General features: G+C 45.1%; 1 protein-coding gene across 1 annotated transcript in view; it reads left to right on the forward strand.

The window, feature by feature from the left end:
- tmod2 (tropomodulin 2) overlaps positions 1 to 15,000 on the forward strand; it is a 43,806-nt gene that overhangs the window by 5,949 nt on the left and 22,857 nt on the right. Inside the window, exons 2-3 of the mRNA XM_083652614.1 lie at positions 10,327 to 10,520; positions 13,282 to 13,438. Coding sequence (XP_083508740.1) covers positions 10,395 to 10,520; positions 13,282 to 13,438 — 283 coding nt within the window. The 5' untranslated portion in view covers positions 10,327 to 10,394. The remainder of the gene's footprint in view (positions 1 to 10,326; positions 10,521 to 13,281; positions 13,439 to 15,000) is intronic.

A 15,000-nucleotide genomic window follows, 5' to 3' on the forward strand; every position in this document is an offset into this window, starting at 1 on the left:
GTGGACAGTCACCAGCGCTGGGCCTTCTCGTAAACACTGGCCACTGTTTTGGATGTGTTGAATCATGTGCCAGTGAGGTGGAACGTGTTTGGACAAAGTGGGATAATGAGGTTATGATAATGGGGTTATTCTGAGCAGTTGTCACAGGTCTTGGGGTGGGGCAGAGTATTTGTGCCATGATCCCTTCTGATCATAGTTTTGTGGTTCCCTTTGCTGTTTTAGACATGTTGGAATTGATGAAGCTGGTTTGAGAGATGAAATGAAGAGATGAAAAGATGAACGTGTGTCTCTAAGCCGTCGTCACTGGAGCGGCTCCAGGTTTGGCCTCTTGCTGATCAGATTGGAGGCTTGCTTCTCTGCTTTCCAGCTGTCAGAGAAATGTTCTCAAATATTGACTCAACTCATGCCATTTTTGCAGTATGATTTTCTTTCCTATTTACATTATCTGGCTGCCCGTAGGTCTTAATGGTTATAGTGTGAAGTGAACCGTTTATCCTGTTTAAGCAGCACCTGCCTTGACCTGAGAAATGAGCTTAGACCCTCTCATCGTATGGTCAATCTCCTTCCTCCCAGTTAGCTGTAGCCTTTGTTTACATCCTGCAGTAGCAGTGCAGTGGAAGTAATGACTCCATTTCCCATTCTGTGATTGAGTCATTATTCAATGGAGCATAAGGGTGTGATTATTACTATTGTCGAGCATATTAGCATAATAATCATAAGCTCTGATGGCTCCCGTCCATGCTGACATTTTAGCCCAGCTTCATCTGCTGCCTGCCATGCCTAATGGCTCTGCTATGACTCTCATAAGTAGGGGTGCACCGATCGATCGGCAAGCAATCTGTATCGGCCGATTTTGACCTCAAATATGCGATCGGCTGATTGACGATATTTCGGCTGATTGACGATATTTTTATATATATATATATATATATATATATATATATATATATATATATATATTATAAAAAAAAAACCCTATCACTAATCAGGCTTTCCAACAATATAAAATACAATGCCAATTGGTATTATTAACTCATTGAGTGCCAAGGACGGACATGTTCGTCATTTCAAATAGTAACGTAGAGTGCCAAGGACGGACATGTTCGTCAATTGCGTTTTTTGACGGTGGGGCGTCGATCAAAGCCTTCTGCCTCTGATGTACAAATATTATAGCTATTGGATGTGTCTAACCTATTTTACAGAACCCTTAGGTGGCGACAGTGCTCTCCACATAACAGAAAGGCAAGGAAAAAACAAAGAAGAAGTCGTTATGGAAACGGAAATCGCATCGCATCCGTATGCATCGATATGCTGAAGCACGTTACTGCAGCTGTGCCTGCAGCAGCCAATCTGCTCCCACAATTGAGCCGGACAGCACATCCGCACATCCACACCGTGGAGTTGTTATTATTCTCAACTGGAAGCATCGTTGCCGGTGACAAACACACGCGGAACGCTGTAAAAAAGCAGGATGTCGATGTCCCTTCACTGTGCGCACAGCAAACTCAGCAGAGAGCCACCACAGACAGGAGGAGGAGTGTGCAGTTGAGGCGAGGCGGGGCGGGGGGGGGGGGGGGGATGGGGGGGGGGGGGGGCACGCAGAGCAGCGCGCAACACCCAGACAGACCCAGGCAGCAGGACAGGATTGACAAACGCAAGCCAGAATATCCGATGCCCACCAGCAGCAAATCAAGACCAGCAAGAAGCTGCAACCAGCAGCGCACGCAGGGGCCAGCGCTGCTGGTTGTAGCTAAAAAATATTATTCTGCCAAACAGAATTCCCTGGCCTTCACTGTTTTATTGAAGGAAATTATTTTTGAGGTGTGACTACATTAGAAAAGATTAGCTTCAGAGTCAGTGATGTGCTTGAAATGTTTAATTTCACAAAAGGCCAATTATCTCAGCTTCTAGAAAAAAATTGCTGTTTTTGGATGAATCAAGCTATCTTCTCCGGCTCATAACTAAAGAACGGAAAATGGGATCAATAAACTTTTTTTTGCAGATGATAGAATAGAGTCTCATCGTTCTTTGTGCGTGTTCAGTGTTTACATAGTAATATCACACAATATTCTGTGGGCCTCGAGAAATCACTGAAAACGCTCTGAAACTCTGGCACTGGGAGCATCCGTTCTCCAAAAGTGGCTGGCACTCAATGAGTTAAAGGGGAGAAATAATCGACCTAAAATAAAGTTTCCAAACTTTTTTTGAGGAGTTTATATATCGTTGATCGGTAATCGGTAGGGGTGTCACGATACACTCAGTTCACGATACACTCAGTTCACGATACGATACGTATCACGATACTGGGTTCACGATAACGATACGATACGATACGATTTTAACAATATTTTTTTAAACTTGAATAATGACAATATATGACTGGAAAAGTAGTATTTTATTTGAAATGCACAAATACAAAACATGCTGTTGTGGGAAATTGTTATTACAATAACAACTAGAAAAAACATGAGATTGGAGATGAGGCTTATCTTGAAATAGAATGAGTTACACCGTCACTTAGATTTACTTTGAACTAAAAGGTTTCTCAGCAGTATAAATTCTCATTATGCATCTTCAGTTTTTCTTCAAACTCAAACAACAAGACTTTTCTTAATCTATTTTTTATGCATCTTCAGTTTTTCCTGTCAAGTAAACAGTTTTGCCAGAAACTCAATTGAATGGTTTCTCTCCTGTATAACTTCTCATGTGTCTCTTCAGAGACTTGTTCAACTGAACTACTTTCCACACATTGAACTTCAACAAACAAAGACGTTTCTTAGTCTATTTTTTGGGAAAAAAAAAGAAAAAAAAAAGAAAAAAAAAATTGCGATATGAGATTTCATCTCAACGATACATATCGTGACGTTTTACTATCGCGAAATTTCGTGGGACGATATATTGTGACACCCCTAGTAATCGGTGATCGGTCGATGATCGGTTGGGCAGATATTTGCCATAGGTGATCGGCAATCGGTGATCGGTGGCAAAAAAGTGATCGGTGCACCCCTAGTCATAAGCATTTTGGATGAACTGTTGGAACGTGGTAGCTCTGGTCTAATGGAGGAGGTGAGGAGAACATGGTAGCTCTGGTCTAATGGAGGAGGTGAGGAGAACGTGGTACCTCTGGTCTAATGGAGGAGGTGAGGAGAACGTGGTAGCTCTGGTCTAATGGAGGAGGTGAGGAGAACGTGGTAGCTCTGGTTTAATGGAGGAGGTGAGGAGAACATGGTAGCTCTGGTCTAATGGAGGAGGTGAGGAGAACGTGGTAGCTCTGGTCTAATGGAGGAGGTGAGGAGAACGTGGTAGCTCTGGTCTAATGGAGGAGGTGAGGAGAACGTGGTAGCTCTGGTCTAATGGAGGAGGTCAGGAGAACGTGGTAGCTCTGGTTTAATGGAGGAGGTGAGGAGAACGTGGTACCTCTGGTCTAATGGAGGAGGTGAGGAGAACGTGGTAGCTCTGGTCTAATGGAGGAGGTGAGGAGAACGTGGTAGCTCTGGTCTAATGGAGGAGGTGAGGAGAACGTGGTAGCTCTGGTCTAATGGAGGAGGTGAGGAGAACGTGGTAGCTCTGGTCTAATGGAGGAGGTGAGGAGAACGTGGTAGCTCTGGTCTAATGGAGGAGGTCAGGAGAACGTGGTAGCTCTGGTCTAATGAGGAGGTGAGGAGAACGTGGTAGCTCTAGTCTAATGGAGGAGGTGAGGAGAACGTGGTAGCTCTGGTCTACTGGAGGAGGTGAGGAGAACGTGGTAGCTCTGGTTTAATGGAGGAGGTGAGGAGGAGAACGTGGTAGCTCTGGTTTAATGGAGGAGGTGAGGAGAACGTGGTAGCTCTGGTTTAATGGAGGAGGTGAGGAGGAGAACGTGGTAGCTCTAGTCTAATGGAGGAGGTCAGGAGAACGTGGTTGCTCTAGTCTAATGGAGGAGGTGAGGAGAACATGGTAGCTCTGGTCTAATGGAGGAGGTGAGGAGAACATGGTAGCTCTGGTCTAATGGAGGAGGTGAGGAGAACGTGGTACCTCTGGTCTAATGGAGGAGGTGAGGAGAACGTGGTAGCTCTGGTCTAATGGAGGAGGTGAGGAGAACGTGGTAGCTCTGGTCTAATGGAGGAGGTCAGGAGAACGTGGTAGCTCTGGTCTAATGAGGAGGTGAGGAGAACGTGGTAGCTCTAGTCTAATGGAGGAGGTGAGGAGAACGTGGTAGCTCTGGTCTACTGGAGGAGGTGAGGAGAACGTGGTAGCTCTGGTCTAATGGAGGAGGTGAGGAGAACATGGTAGCTCTGGTCTAATGGAGGAGGTGAGGAGAACGTGGTAGCTCTGGTCTAATGGAGGAGGTGAGGAGAACGTGGTACCTCTGGTCTAATGGAGGAGGTGAGGAGAACGTGGTAGCTCTGGTCTAATGGAGGAGGTGAGGAGAACGTGGTAGCTCTGGTCTAATGGAGGAGGTCAGGAGAACGTGGTAGCTCTGGTCTAATGAGGAGGTGAGGAGAACGTGGTAGCTCTAGTCTAATGGAGGAGGTGAGGAGAACGTGGTAGCTCTGGTCTACTGGAGGAGGTGAGGAGAACGTGGTAGCTCTGGTTTAATGGAGGAGGTGAGGAGGAGAACGTGGTAGCTCTGGTTTAATGGAGGAGGTGAGGAGAACGTGGTAGCTCTGGTTTAATGGAGGAGGTGAGGAGGAGAACGTGGTAGCTCTAGTCTAATGGAGGAGGTCAGGAGAACGTGGTTGCTCTAGTCTAATGGAGGAGGTGAGGAGAACGTGGTAGCTCTGGTCTAATGGAGGAGGTGAGGAGAACGTGGCAGCTCTGGTCTAATGGAGGAGGTGAGGAGAACGTGGTAGCTCTGGTCTAATGGAGGAGGTGAGGAGAACGTGGTAGCTCTGGTCTAATGGAGGAGGTCAGGAGAACGTGGTAGCTCTGGTTTAATGGAGGAGGTGAGGAGAACGTGGCAGCTCTGGTCTAATGGAGGAGGTCAGGAGAAGCATTAGTCTAGTACAGAGCCTGGATTGTTGTTGGATCTTCAGGGAACCTGTCTGAAATTGGAGAGAATGTTCAGGTCGTCTCACATGGTCAGACCCAACGTCTTTACGTCGGCACGGTTTTGACTCTGAGATACATTTGGATTTTGATGTGATTATGTATGTCCTTAATGGAAAATCCAAATACAGAAATTAAAGTAAGTGTGTGTGTGTGTGTGTGTGTGTGTGTGTGTGTGAGAGAGTGTGTGTGGTGTGTGTGTGTGTGTGAGAGAGAGAGTGTGTGTGGCCCAGCTGTGGGGTCCTGCAGGGAATTTGGAAAACCATGAGGTCATTTGTGTTGGGCCGGTGGCGTGGGAGAGGGACCGGCTGTAGCCTCTTCACTCCGTGTGACAGAACCAGAACTCTCTCTCTCCCTCACTCACAGAACACACACTCTCTCTCCCTCACTCACAGAACACACTCTCTCTCCCTCACTCACAGAACACACTCTCTCTCCCTCACTCACAGAACACACTCTCTCTCCCTCACTCACAGAACACACTCTCTCTCTCTCACTCACAGAACACACTCTCTCTCCCTCACTCACAGAACACACTCTCTCTCCCTCACTCACAGAACACACTCTCTCTCCCTCACTCACAGAACACACTCTCTCTCCCTCACTCACAGAACACACTCTCCCTCACTCACAGAACACACTCTCTCTCCCTCACTCACACAGAACACACTCTCTCTCCCTCACTCACAGAACACACTCTCTCTCCCTCACTCACACAGAACACACTCTCTCTCCCTCACTCACACAGAACACACTCTCTCTCCCTCACTCACAGAACACACTCTCTCTCCCTCACTCACACAGAACACACTCTCTCTCCCTCACTCACAGAACACACTCTCTCTCCCTCACTCACACAGAACACACTCTCTCTCCCTCACTCACAAAACACACTCTCTCTCCCTCACTCACTCATCTGAGCTTGATTCTATCTTAACTCATTGAGTGCCAATGACGACTATAGTCGTCAATTCGGATAGTAACATAGAGTGCCAATGACGACTAAAGTCGTCAATTGCGTTTTTTGACGGTGGGACGTGGATCAAAGCCAGATCCATCTCCTGTAAAATTTTGGGGCATGTTGAATGTGTATAACCTATTTTACCGACCCATTAGGTGGCGACAGTGCTCTCCAGATTAGAGAAAGTTGAGTAAAAAACAGAGAAGAAGTCGTTATGGAAACGGAAACGGCATCGGTATGCATCGATATGCATGAAGCATAACGTTAGCTGTGCCTGTGAACAGCAGTCAATCTGCTGCCACAATTGAGCCCCTCCGTCTCCGCTGCGATAGCCCCTCCATATGATTTAGTTGCCGACACCAGCGTCTTTCTGAAAAGTTACATTATTCTCAGCTGGGAGCCGGCGACACGCTGTGAAAAAGCGGGGTGCAGCGCACTTTTCAGTGCAGAGCAAACGCAGAGCAAACCCAGCAGAGCCAGCAGAGACACTCCCACGGAGGAGGAGGAGGGGGGTGGGGCACGCAGGGCAGCATACAACCATTGACAGTAAACACAGACCCAGACAGCAGGCTCGATGGACAGAGACAGGCAAACAAGCTAGAATATCTGATGCCCACCAGCAGTAAATCAAGACCAGCAAGAAGGTGTAGGGTCTGCGCACGCAGGGGCCAACGCTGCTGGTTGCAGCTAAAAAAATATTATTTGGCCAAACAAAATTCCTTTGTTTTCACTGTTTTATTGAAGGAAATTATTTTTGAGGTGTCATTACATGAGAAAATATTAGCTTCAGAGTCAGTGATGTGCTTGAAATGCTTCATTTCACAAAAGGCTGAATATCTCAGCTTCTAAATTGAAACGTGTGTTTTTGCTGAAATCCACCTATCTTCTCCGGCTGATAACTAAAGAACGGAAAATGATATCAATAAACTTTTTTTTGCTGATGATAGAAGAGAGTCTCATCGTTCTTTGTGCATGTTCGGTGTTTACATAGTAATATCACACAATATTCTGTGGGCCTCGAGAAATCACTGAAAACGCTCTGAAACTCTGGCACTGGGAGCGTCCGTTCTCCAAAAGTGGCTGGCCATGAATGAGTTAACTAGTACATCAGAATTGGACTGGCCCTTCAGTATATCTTTTCATTGCCCTGTCAGCCAAGAAATGAAAATAACCCCTTTTCCCCAGAATATTGGTGATTATGATAAATGTACAACAGTGACGTTCCCTTTAGATTTTTTCCTTTAGGCATGGATATTATGTTGAATGTTGATATACACAAATATACTAAATATCACATAGGCACATATTGGATCAGTAAATTAATGCAGTGTGCCCGTTACCAGTGATGTCACTCGAGCGATTGTGATGTCATCATCAGTGATGTCACTGAAGCAATAGTGATGTCATCACTCATCAGTGATGTCACTCAAGCAATTGTGCGCCACAGAACCACAGCTCTCTGCCAGTTATTATAGTGAGATTGTTATTATACATTCTCTCTTATCGCTCTACTTTTGACTTTCTTCCATTACTGCCTTATCTGTAACTGTGAGCTCTGATAAGAAGAAGCTTTCTCAATCTGCTTTACGTTGATCATGTGTTCTGCACTCAGCAGACTGTGCCGACATGAACGTGTGTGTGTGTGTGTGTGTGTGTGTGTGTGTGTGTGTGTGTGTGTGTGTGTGTGTGTGTGTGTGTGTGTGTGTGTGTGTGTGTGTGTGTGATCAGAGGTCTTACTATTCTAACCTCCAGCGAGATGCGGGAACCCTATGGAGCACAAGTGGCGCAAGGCTCGAGTGTCTGACTCTAGCCAGTTAACTCTGTTTACATTATAAAAACTGCGACAGTTCACACAACTTTAACACGACATGCTTATGTTATACATCAAACTCTTGAGCTACTCCTGCTCTCACTCAGAATGTCAAAATATAACCGATGTCATGTGGGATGCAACGATTATAAATTTTGATGTACGATTATAGTCTGAGAAAAAACCACGATTATCACGGTTTCACGATTATTGTTATGGACGTATAAAAATCACATGAGCATTCTCTAAATAGAGGTTTTATTGTATTTCCCCCACAATCTTAACAGTTGCTGCCTTCCGGAATACTAATGCACGATATGGATTTTTACAGCCGATAGTATAGGCCTACGCTAACCGATAAATATTCTCCTGGCCAATAACCGATACGTTAAACATACTATTGTTACTTTTTTCACATTTTTGTATTTAAAAAAATAAGTTCTTAACCTGTATTTTATGCACACCTGGGATTAAAAAAAGAAGAAAGGGCAGATGTAGTGAGCAAAGATGGATGATTTAATATTCCATGGCTCTGACCTAATCAAATCTAACTGACATCACTATTGTGAACATAAAACAAACAACATTTCTGATATAATATATATAATATATATATATATATATATATAATACAAAAAATATTTTATTATTATTTTATAGAAGCGAAAGCCTATAGCTGCTTAGTCTGCAGAAAAAAACACAAAAGGCATAGTAGACTCTTATTGGCATGTTACTGGCAACTAAATGTGCCGTCTGAAATGAATTTTGCATTGGGGTCAGTTCTATTGAAGTGATGATGGGGCTTGGGGCAGGCATGGAAAGCCTCACTATAAGCCATCATGTGTCGTTTCACTTTTTACTGGAAAATGCTCCCTCTGGATTAAAGAAAGGACACTCTGTGGTGTTGACTGGTGTTTGTTATGTAATGTGCGCATTTGTTTTCCTTGTCTCAGTCAGATCATGACTGCCAAGCAGCTAGCTACGTTAGCTTCACGTTATTAGGCCTACATGTAACGTTAGCGGGTTGCTTTTGGAGTTGACACAAACCCTTGATGTTTCTTTTCGTGTAAAGCATGAGGTTCTCTATGGTTTAGGCCAGCGCTGGGAGCATGAAGTGCTTTAAATGCGGGGATGTTTGGTCACAACGAGCTTGAGGAACTATGTACGCTAGGCTATGGCCAGCTAGCTAACATTAGCCACAACAGCTAACGTTAACGTCAATGACTGTATGTTAACGCTAAACAAATCCGCTGCCTCTTCCCCACGTTTGGTTTAACGTAACACCAGCTCAGACTTTCCCCTAATCTCAGAAACCTTGCGGGACATGTATTGCAACATTTATGTTGGGCTGGCATCCATGGCTAGGCTACAGACTGGCTACTACTGGGAGACATGGCAGCTGCCTGTGTTTGGTGCCTCCGCTAAATAGTCCGTGCGGAAACGAAGCGAGAGAGACAGGTTCCTCTCCTTCCAGCGCCGTCTGCGCCGCATGGGAGTTTAAACTGACGGACTGTTGTGAAACAAAACACTCGGTGTAGCGGAGCCTCTGCGGTTATATAACCGTGACGTTTTAAATCGTGGTTAATAGTCAAACCGGTTAACCCCTGCATCCCTAGTCATGTATAGTTTTTGAGATATTAACGTTTGTTTGGCACAACTCATACTAATAACCGCCGCGGGGTTCCACATTTCTGGGTGGCAAGTGACGTCATGCTGATCCCTCGTATCGGTTGGTCCACAAAAAGTGCATCTCGGAAATGTGCGTTTGTTTAGCTGTAATTACATGGGTTGGGTTTTGTTCCACTAATGAAATAATGTTCTACCTCTTCTTTCTGTCATGTATGTGTTTATTTACCAGTAGGTGTGTTTGTTTACCAGTAGGTGTGTTTGTTTACCAGTGTCTGTGTTTGTTTACCAGTGTCTGTGTTTGTTTACCAGTAGGTGTGTTTGTTTACCAGTGTCTGTGTTTGTTTACCAGTAGGTGTGTTTGTTTACCAGTAGGTGTGTTTGTTTACCAGTGTCTGTGTTTGTTTACCAGTAGGTGTGTTTGTTTACCAGTAGGTGTGTTTGTTTACCTGTGTCTGTGTTTGTTTACCAGTGGGTGTGTTTGTTTACCAGTAGGTGTGTTTGTTTACCAGTAGGTGTGTTTGTTTACCAGTGTCTGTGTTTGTTTACCAGTGTCTGTGTTTGTTTACCAGTAGGTGTGTTTGTTTACCTGTGTCTGTGTTTGTTTACCAGTAGGTGTGTTTGTTTACCTGTGTCTGTGTTTGTTTACCAGTGGGTGTGTTTGTTTACCAGTAGGTGTGTTTGTTTACCAGTAGGTGTGTTTGTTTACCAGTGTCTGTGTTTGTTTACCAGTGTCTGTGTTTGTTTACCAGTAGGTGTGTTTGTTTACCAGTAGGTGTGTTTGTTTACCAGTGTCTGTGTTTGTTTACCAGTAGGTGTGTTTGTTTACCAGTAGGTGTGTTTGTTTACCAGTGTCTGTGTTTGTTTACCAGTGGGTGTGTTTGTGCTTGCTTGTGTTTAGGTAGCTTCCCCTGGTCTGGAGCAGTGTGGCTGTCTTCTGCTGTCTAGCTAGCTGGAGCCAGTGCCATCATGGCCTTGTCATACAAGAAGGACCTGGACAAGTACAAGGAGATCGATGAAGATGAGATCCTCAACAAGCTGTCGGCGGAGGAGCTCCAACAGCTGGAGACGGCCCTGGAGGAGATGGACCCAGAGGTGAGGAGGGCTCGGACCAAGCCTGGAGCAGCTCCAGGACTCCTCAGTGGGAGATCCTGTGAGGGAGAGGGCAGAGGAAGGTGTTGGGAAAATGGATGATTCAAAAATGCATTTTTTAGAATTGGTAAAAAACAGAGTAGACTCTCATAAACAATTTGAATATAGAGATAATAACATGGTGTTCATAGAGGGAAAAGCAATAGAGAGCCAAAGTGGAACGTCACTTCCTGCTTCAGCACTGTACCAGAGATTTTCATCCGCCACTTATTTTCCCATAGACATTTCGTAAAATGCTTATAAAAATAGTTTTACTTGTTCAAACCAAACGGTTCAGATATATTTAGAAAGAGGAGAGATCGCATAACATTTCACTCAGACCAAAACATAAAAAAAACACGGATTTAAAGAAAATATTTTTTCGTGTTTTGTTTTGTTTTGATCAGAGTGAATGGTCTCTCCTGATTCTAAATATAGCTGAACCGTTTGGTGTGACCAAGTAAAACTATTTTTATGAGCATTTTACGAAATGTCTATGGGAAAATATTAGGGCTGTGGCGATTCACTTATCTCCCGATTCGATACTATCACGATTCTTGGGTGCCGATTCGATTTATATTGCGATTCTTAAGTATTGCGATTCTACGATTATTGCGATTCGATATTACGATTTATTGCGATTTTTGTCTATTTTTTCTTTTCTTTTTTCAGTTTGTTTGCTTTTTTACACTAGATTAGAACATGGGAAAAGTTGAATCATACACTAGAGACTGTATATTATATATCATGAGTAGGGCTGGGCGATATAGTTAAAAACAGGGGCGGACTGGGATCATAATTCAGGCCGGGCATTAGATACCAAGCAGGCCAGGCCGATATGGGCCAACGCGCGTGAAATTTGGGCCGTTTGAAGCCAGATTTGGGCCGTTTGAAGTCCAATTTTACAATGAGATGCACCCACTTTAACCCTGAAGTGTAATTATTACTTCAGACTAACTAATAAAGTAATAAAACCACTAGTAAACCAGTAGGCGGCGCCTGGCCTGCTGTTCAGTGAGTGGCCTGACTGCAAGCACACAAAAAAAAAAAAAAAAAAAAAAAAAAATTGCGATTATCGATTCTGGAATAAAAGATCGATCCAAAAAATCGTGACATTAAAAATCGCGATACTTAGGTGAATCGATTTTTTCCCCCACCCCTAGAAAATATATGGCGGATGAAAATCTCTGGTACAGTGCTGAAGCAGGAAGTAGGCGGTCACTTTGCCTCTCTATGTTACTGTTACTCCCTCAGAGCAAGGAGCAAGGAGCTTCTTTCTAGACTTTAGCATTTTGCACAAATGTTCAACATACAGGGACAAAATTCTGTGAAGAAGAGGACGAGATGTCCAATGTCTCCACTAACAGTAGACATGTTGTGTTTTGAGTGCGGTGCAGCAGCTGCATTCATAGACACACCAACACTGTTCCTCCTCCCTCCCTCCCGACAACAACCACCAAGAAGCCCCTCCTTCCATGGAGGGTTGGGTTGGTAATTAGGGCAAAAGATCAATCAATAAGTCTATCAGAAGTAAACAAGGCAGGTCGAGGGAAAGTGAGCACAGCAAGAAAGCAACTGACCCGTCATCACAAAAGAACTGGTGGAACGCATTGAACATCACACATTGTAACATGTAACCTCCAAGTGCTCCTCCCAGTCCCCAGCCTCCTCGGAGGGGAACTAGTTGAGGGGAGGGGAGGGGAGGGGAGGGGAGACTCTGAAGGGGGAGGGGAGGGGAGGGGAGACTCTGAAGGGGGAGGGGAGGGGAGGGGAGACTCTGAAGGGGGAGGGGAGGGGAGACTCTGAAGGGGGAGGGGAGACTCTGAAGGGGGAGGGGAGGGGAGGGGAGACTCTGAAGGGGGAGGGGAGACTCTGAAGGGGGAGGGGAGGGGAGAGGAGGGGAGGGGAGGGGAGACTCTGAAGGGGGAGGGGAGGGGAGAGGAGGGGAGACTCTGAAGGGGGAGGGAGACTCTGAAGGGGGAGGGGAGGGGAGGGGAGACTCTGAAGGGGGAGGGGAGACTCTGAAGGGGGGGCGAGGGGAGAGGAGGGGAGACTCTGAATGGGGAGGGGAGGGGAGACTCTGAAGGGGGAGGGGAGGGGAGACTCTGAAGGGGGAGGGGAGGGGAGGGGAGAGGAGGGGAGACTCTGAAGGGGGAGGGGAGGGGAGGGGAGCAAAGTTGTTTGTGTGTTTATTTGTGAGTGGAGCTGTAGAGTATAATGACATCTCCCCAGGGCCCCTTGGCTGCTTATTTAAATTCCAGCTAACCGTCCCAAGTAAGACAAAGCGCCCCCTACAGGTCAACAAAACCAAGTCAACAGGAAACACTAAACAACAGTTAGAACATACTGTTCATTTGTGTTTATCCACACACATCTTGAGTCCTTTTGTCCCGAGACTTTCTGGGACTGAAGAAGACTTCTGTGTTGGTCAGTCAGTCTACAGTGAGATGATGACTGATCTAATGTGTCTCCTTGTCTCCATCAGAACCACTGACTAATCTAATGTGTCTCCTTGTCTCCATCAGAACCACTGACTGATCTAATGTGTCTCCTTGTCTCCATCAGAACCACTGACTGATCTAATGTGTCTCCTTGTCTCCATCAGAACCACTGACTGATCTAATGTGTCTCCTTGTCTCCATCAGAACCACTGACTGATCTAATGTGTCTCCTTGTCTCCATCAGAACCACTGACTGATCTAATGTGTCTCCTTGTCTCCATCAGAACGCCCTCCTCCCAGCCAGCATGCGTCAGAAGGACCAGACAGCCAAGAAGGACACAGGAGCCTTCAACAGGGAAGGCCTGCTGAGCTACCTGGAGAAGGAGGCGCTGGAGCTCAAGGACCTAGAGGATGTAGTGCCCTTCACCGGGGAGAAACGAGGTGTGTGTGTGTGTGTGTGTGTGTGTGTGTGTGTGTGTGTATTGTGTGTGTGTGTGTGTGCACACACACTGACAGCATGGAAAAATCAGATGACTCTGTGCTTCTGTGGAATGCAGCTAATTCTTTTCCCTTGTTAGGCTCCACCCCCTGCTTCTTAGGCTCCACCCCCTGCTGGTAAATAATGTGCTCAAAGAAGAACCTGCATTTGCCAAGCAAAGCAGCCATGCTTCAATGCCATGGCAACCTCTGCACACGTTCAGATCCTACATCATTGTGTTGTCTATCACAGGCATGACAGACAATAGACCCTTCTCACGGGGGCCATTTTGTGTCAAAAAGGCAGGGTAAACACAGGTGCAAGCAACACACTAATGAGGGTTTCCAAATTCCAATCATGGAAGTTGGAAACCCTCATTAGTGTTTTGTTGTGATATGGCTCATAAAGACATTGCATAAAAACAAATAAACAGACCGAAGGATTAAAATCATACATTAGGATGATTCATAGGTAAAAAAGTATAAGTCCATGTGGCAACTTGCAAATATGACAGTGTCAGAGGTTGCGTTAGACTTTCTCGTTATTTATCTTTTCGACAGACAGGGTCGTAAAAATGGTGTCAATCTATTTTATTACCTCTGTTCAAATGATAGAAAGCTTTTTCTGTCATTGTCAAATAAAAACGTGTAAAATCAGAATCACTTTTATTGCCACAGTATGCAAGTTACATACGAGGAATTTGTCTTAGTGTCTGTAAGCAGCGTAGCAGTCAGGTCAATATACAGAGATAAAGAAGTAGGGAAGATAACTAAAAGACAATCACAACGTTTGTAAGTGCAATCAAATATATATAAGATATGTACATGAGTGGAGAAGGTGTTCCGTGGACATTAAATATGAATTTGAACTTGTTGGTGAGGCTGATGGCGCTTGGGAAGAAGCTGTTCTCGTGGCGAGTGGTTCTGGTCTTGACAGACGTCAGTCTCTTGCTGAGCGGGAGTGTTTTGAAGCGTTTGTGGCCGGGGTGGGAGGGGTCAGCCATGATCTTGAGAGACCGCTTCAGTGTGCTGGCTGCATGCAGGTCGCTGGAGGGATGGCAGGTTGCATCCGATTACCTTCTCAGCACAGCAGTCTGTTAATGTCCTTGAGAGTGGCAGCAGCGTACCAGACGGTGATGGAGGAGGTGAGGATGGACTCAACGAAAGACGGAAAATATTCATTTAACGCGACCCCAGGACAACATGCAAATATCTTCCATTATATTTCATTATATTGCTTCTTCCATCTTATATTAAATTTCTTCTGTTCAGATTTGTTACAATAAATTCAGCAGAAATATGCAGGTTGAAGTAGAAACTCTGCTTTGCTATAGAGAGCCAAAGTGAAATGTCACTTCCTGCTTCAGCATTGTACCAGAGATTTTCATCATTTCATCATTTTTCAACAGGAGAGATCACATAACATTTCACTCAGACCAATACGTAAAAAACAAACAAAAATATTTTTTCAATGTTGTTGTTTTTAAGTTTGGTTCTCAGTGAAGTGTTATGCGATCTCTCCTGTT

The sequence above is a fragment of the Poromitra crassiceps genome, assembly GCF_964638095.1.
Source record: "Poromitra crassiceps genome assembly, chromosome: 16".
In the NCBI taxonomy this organism is placed as follows: domain Eukaryota; kingdom Metazoa; phylum Chordata; class Actinopteri; order Beryciformes; family Melamphaidae; genus Poromitra; species Poromitra crassiceps.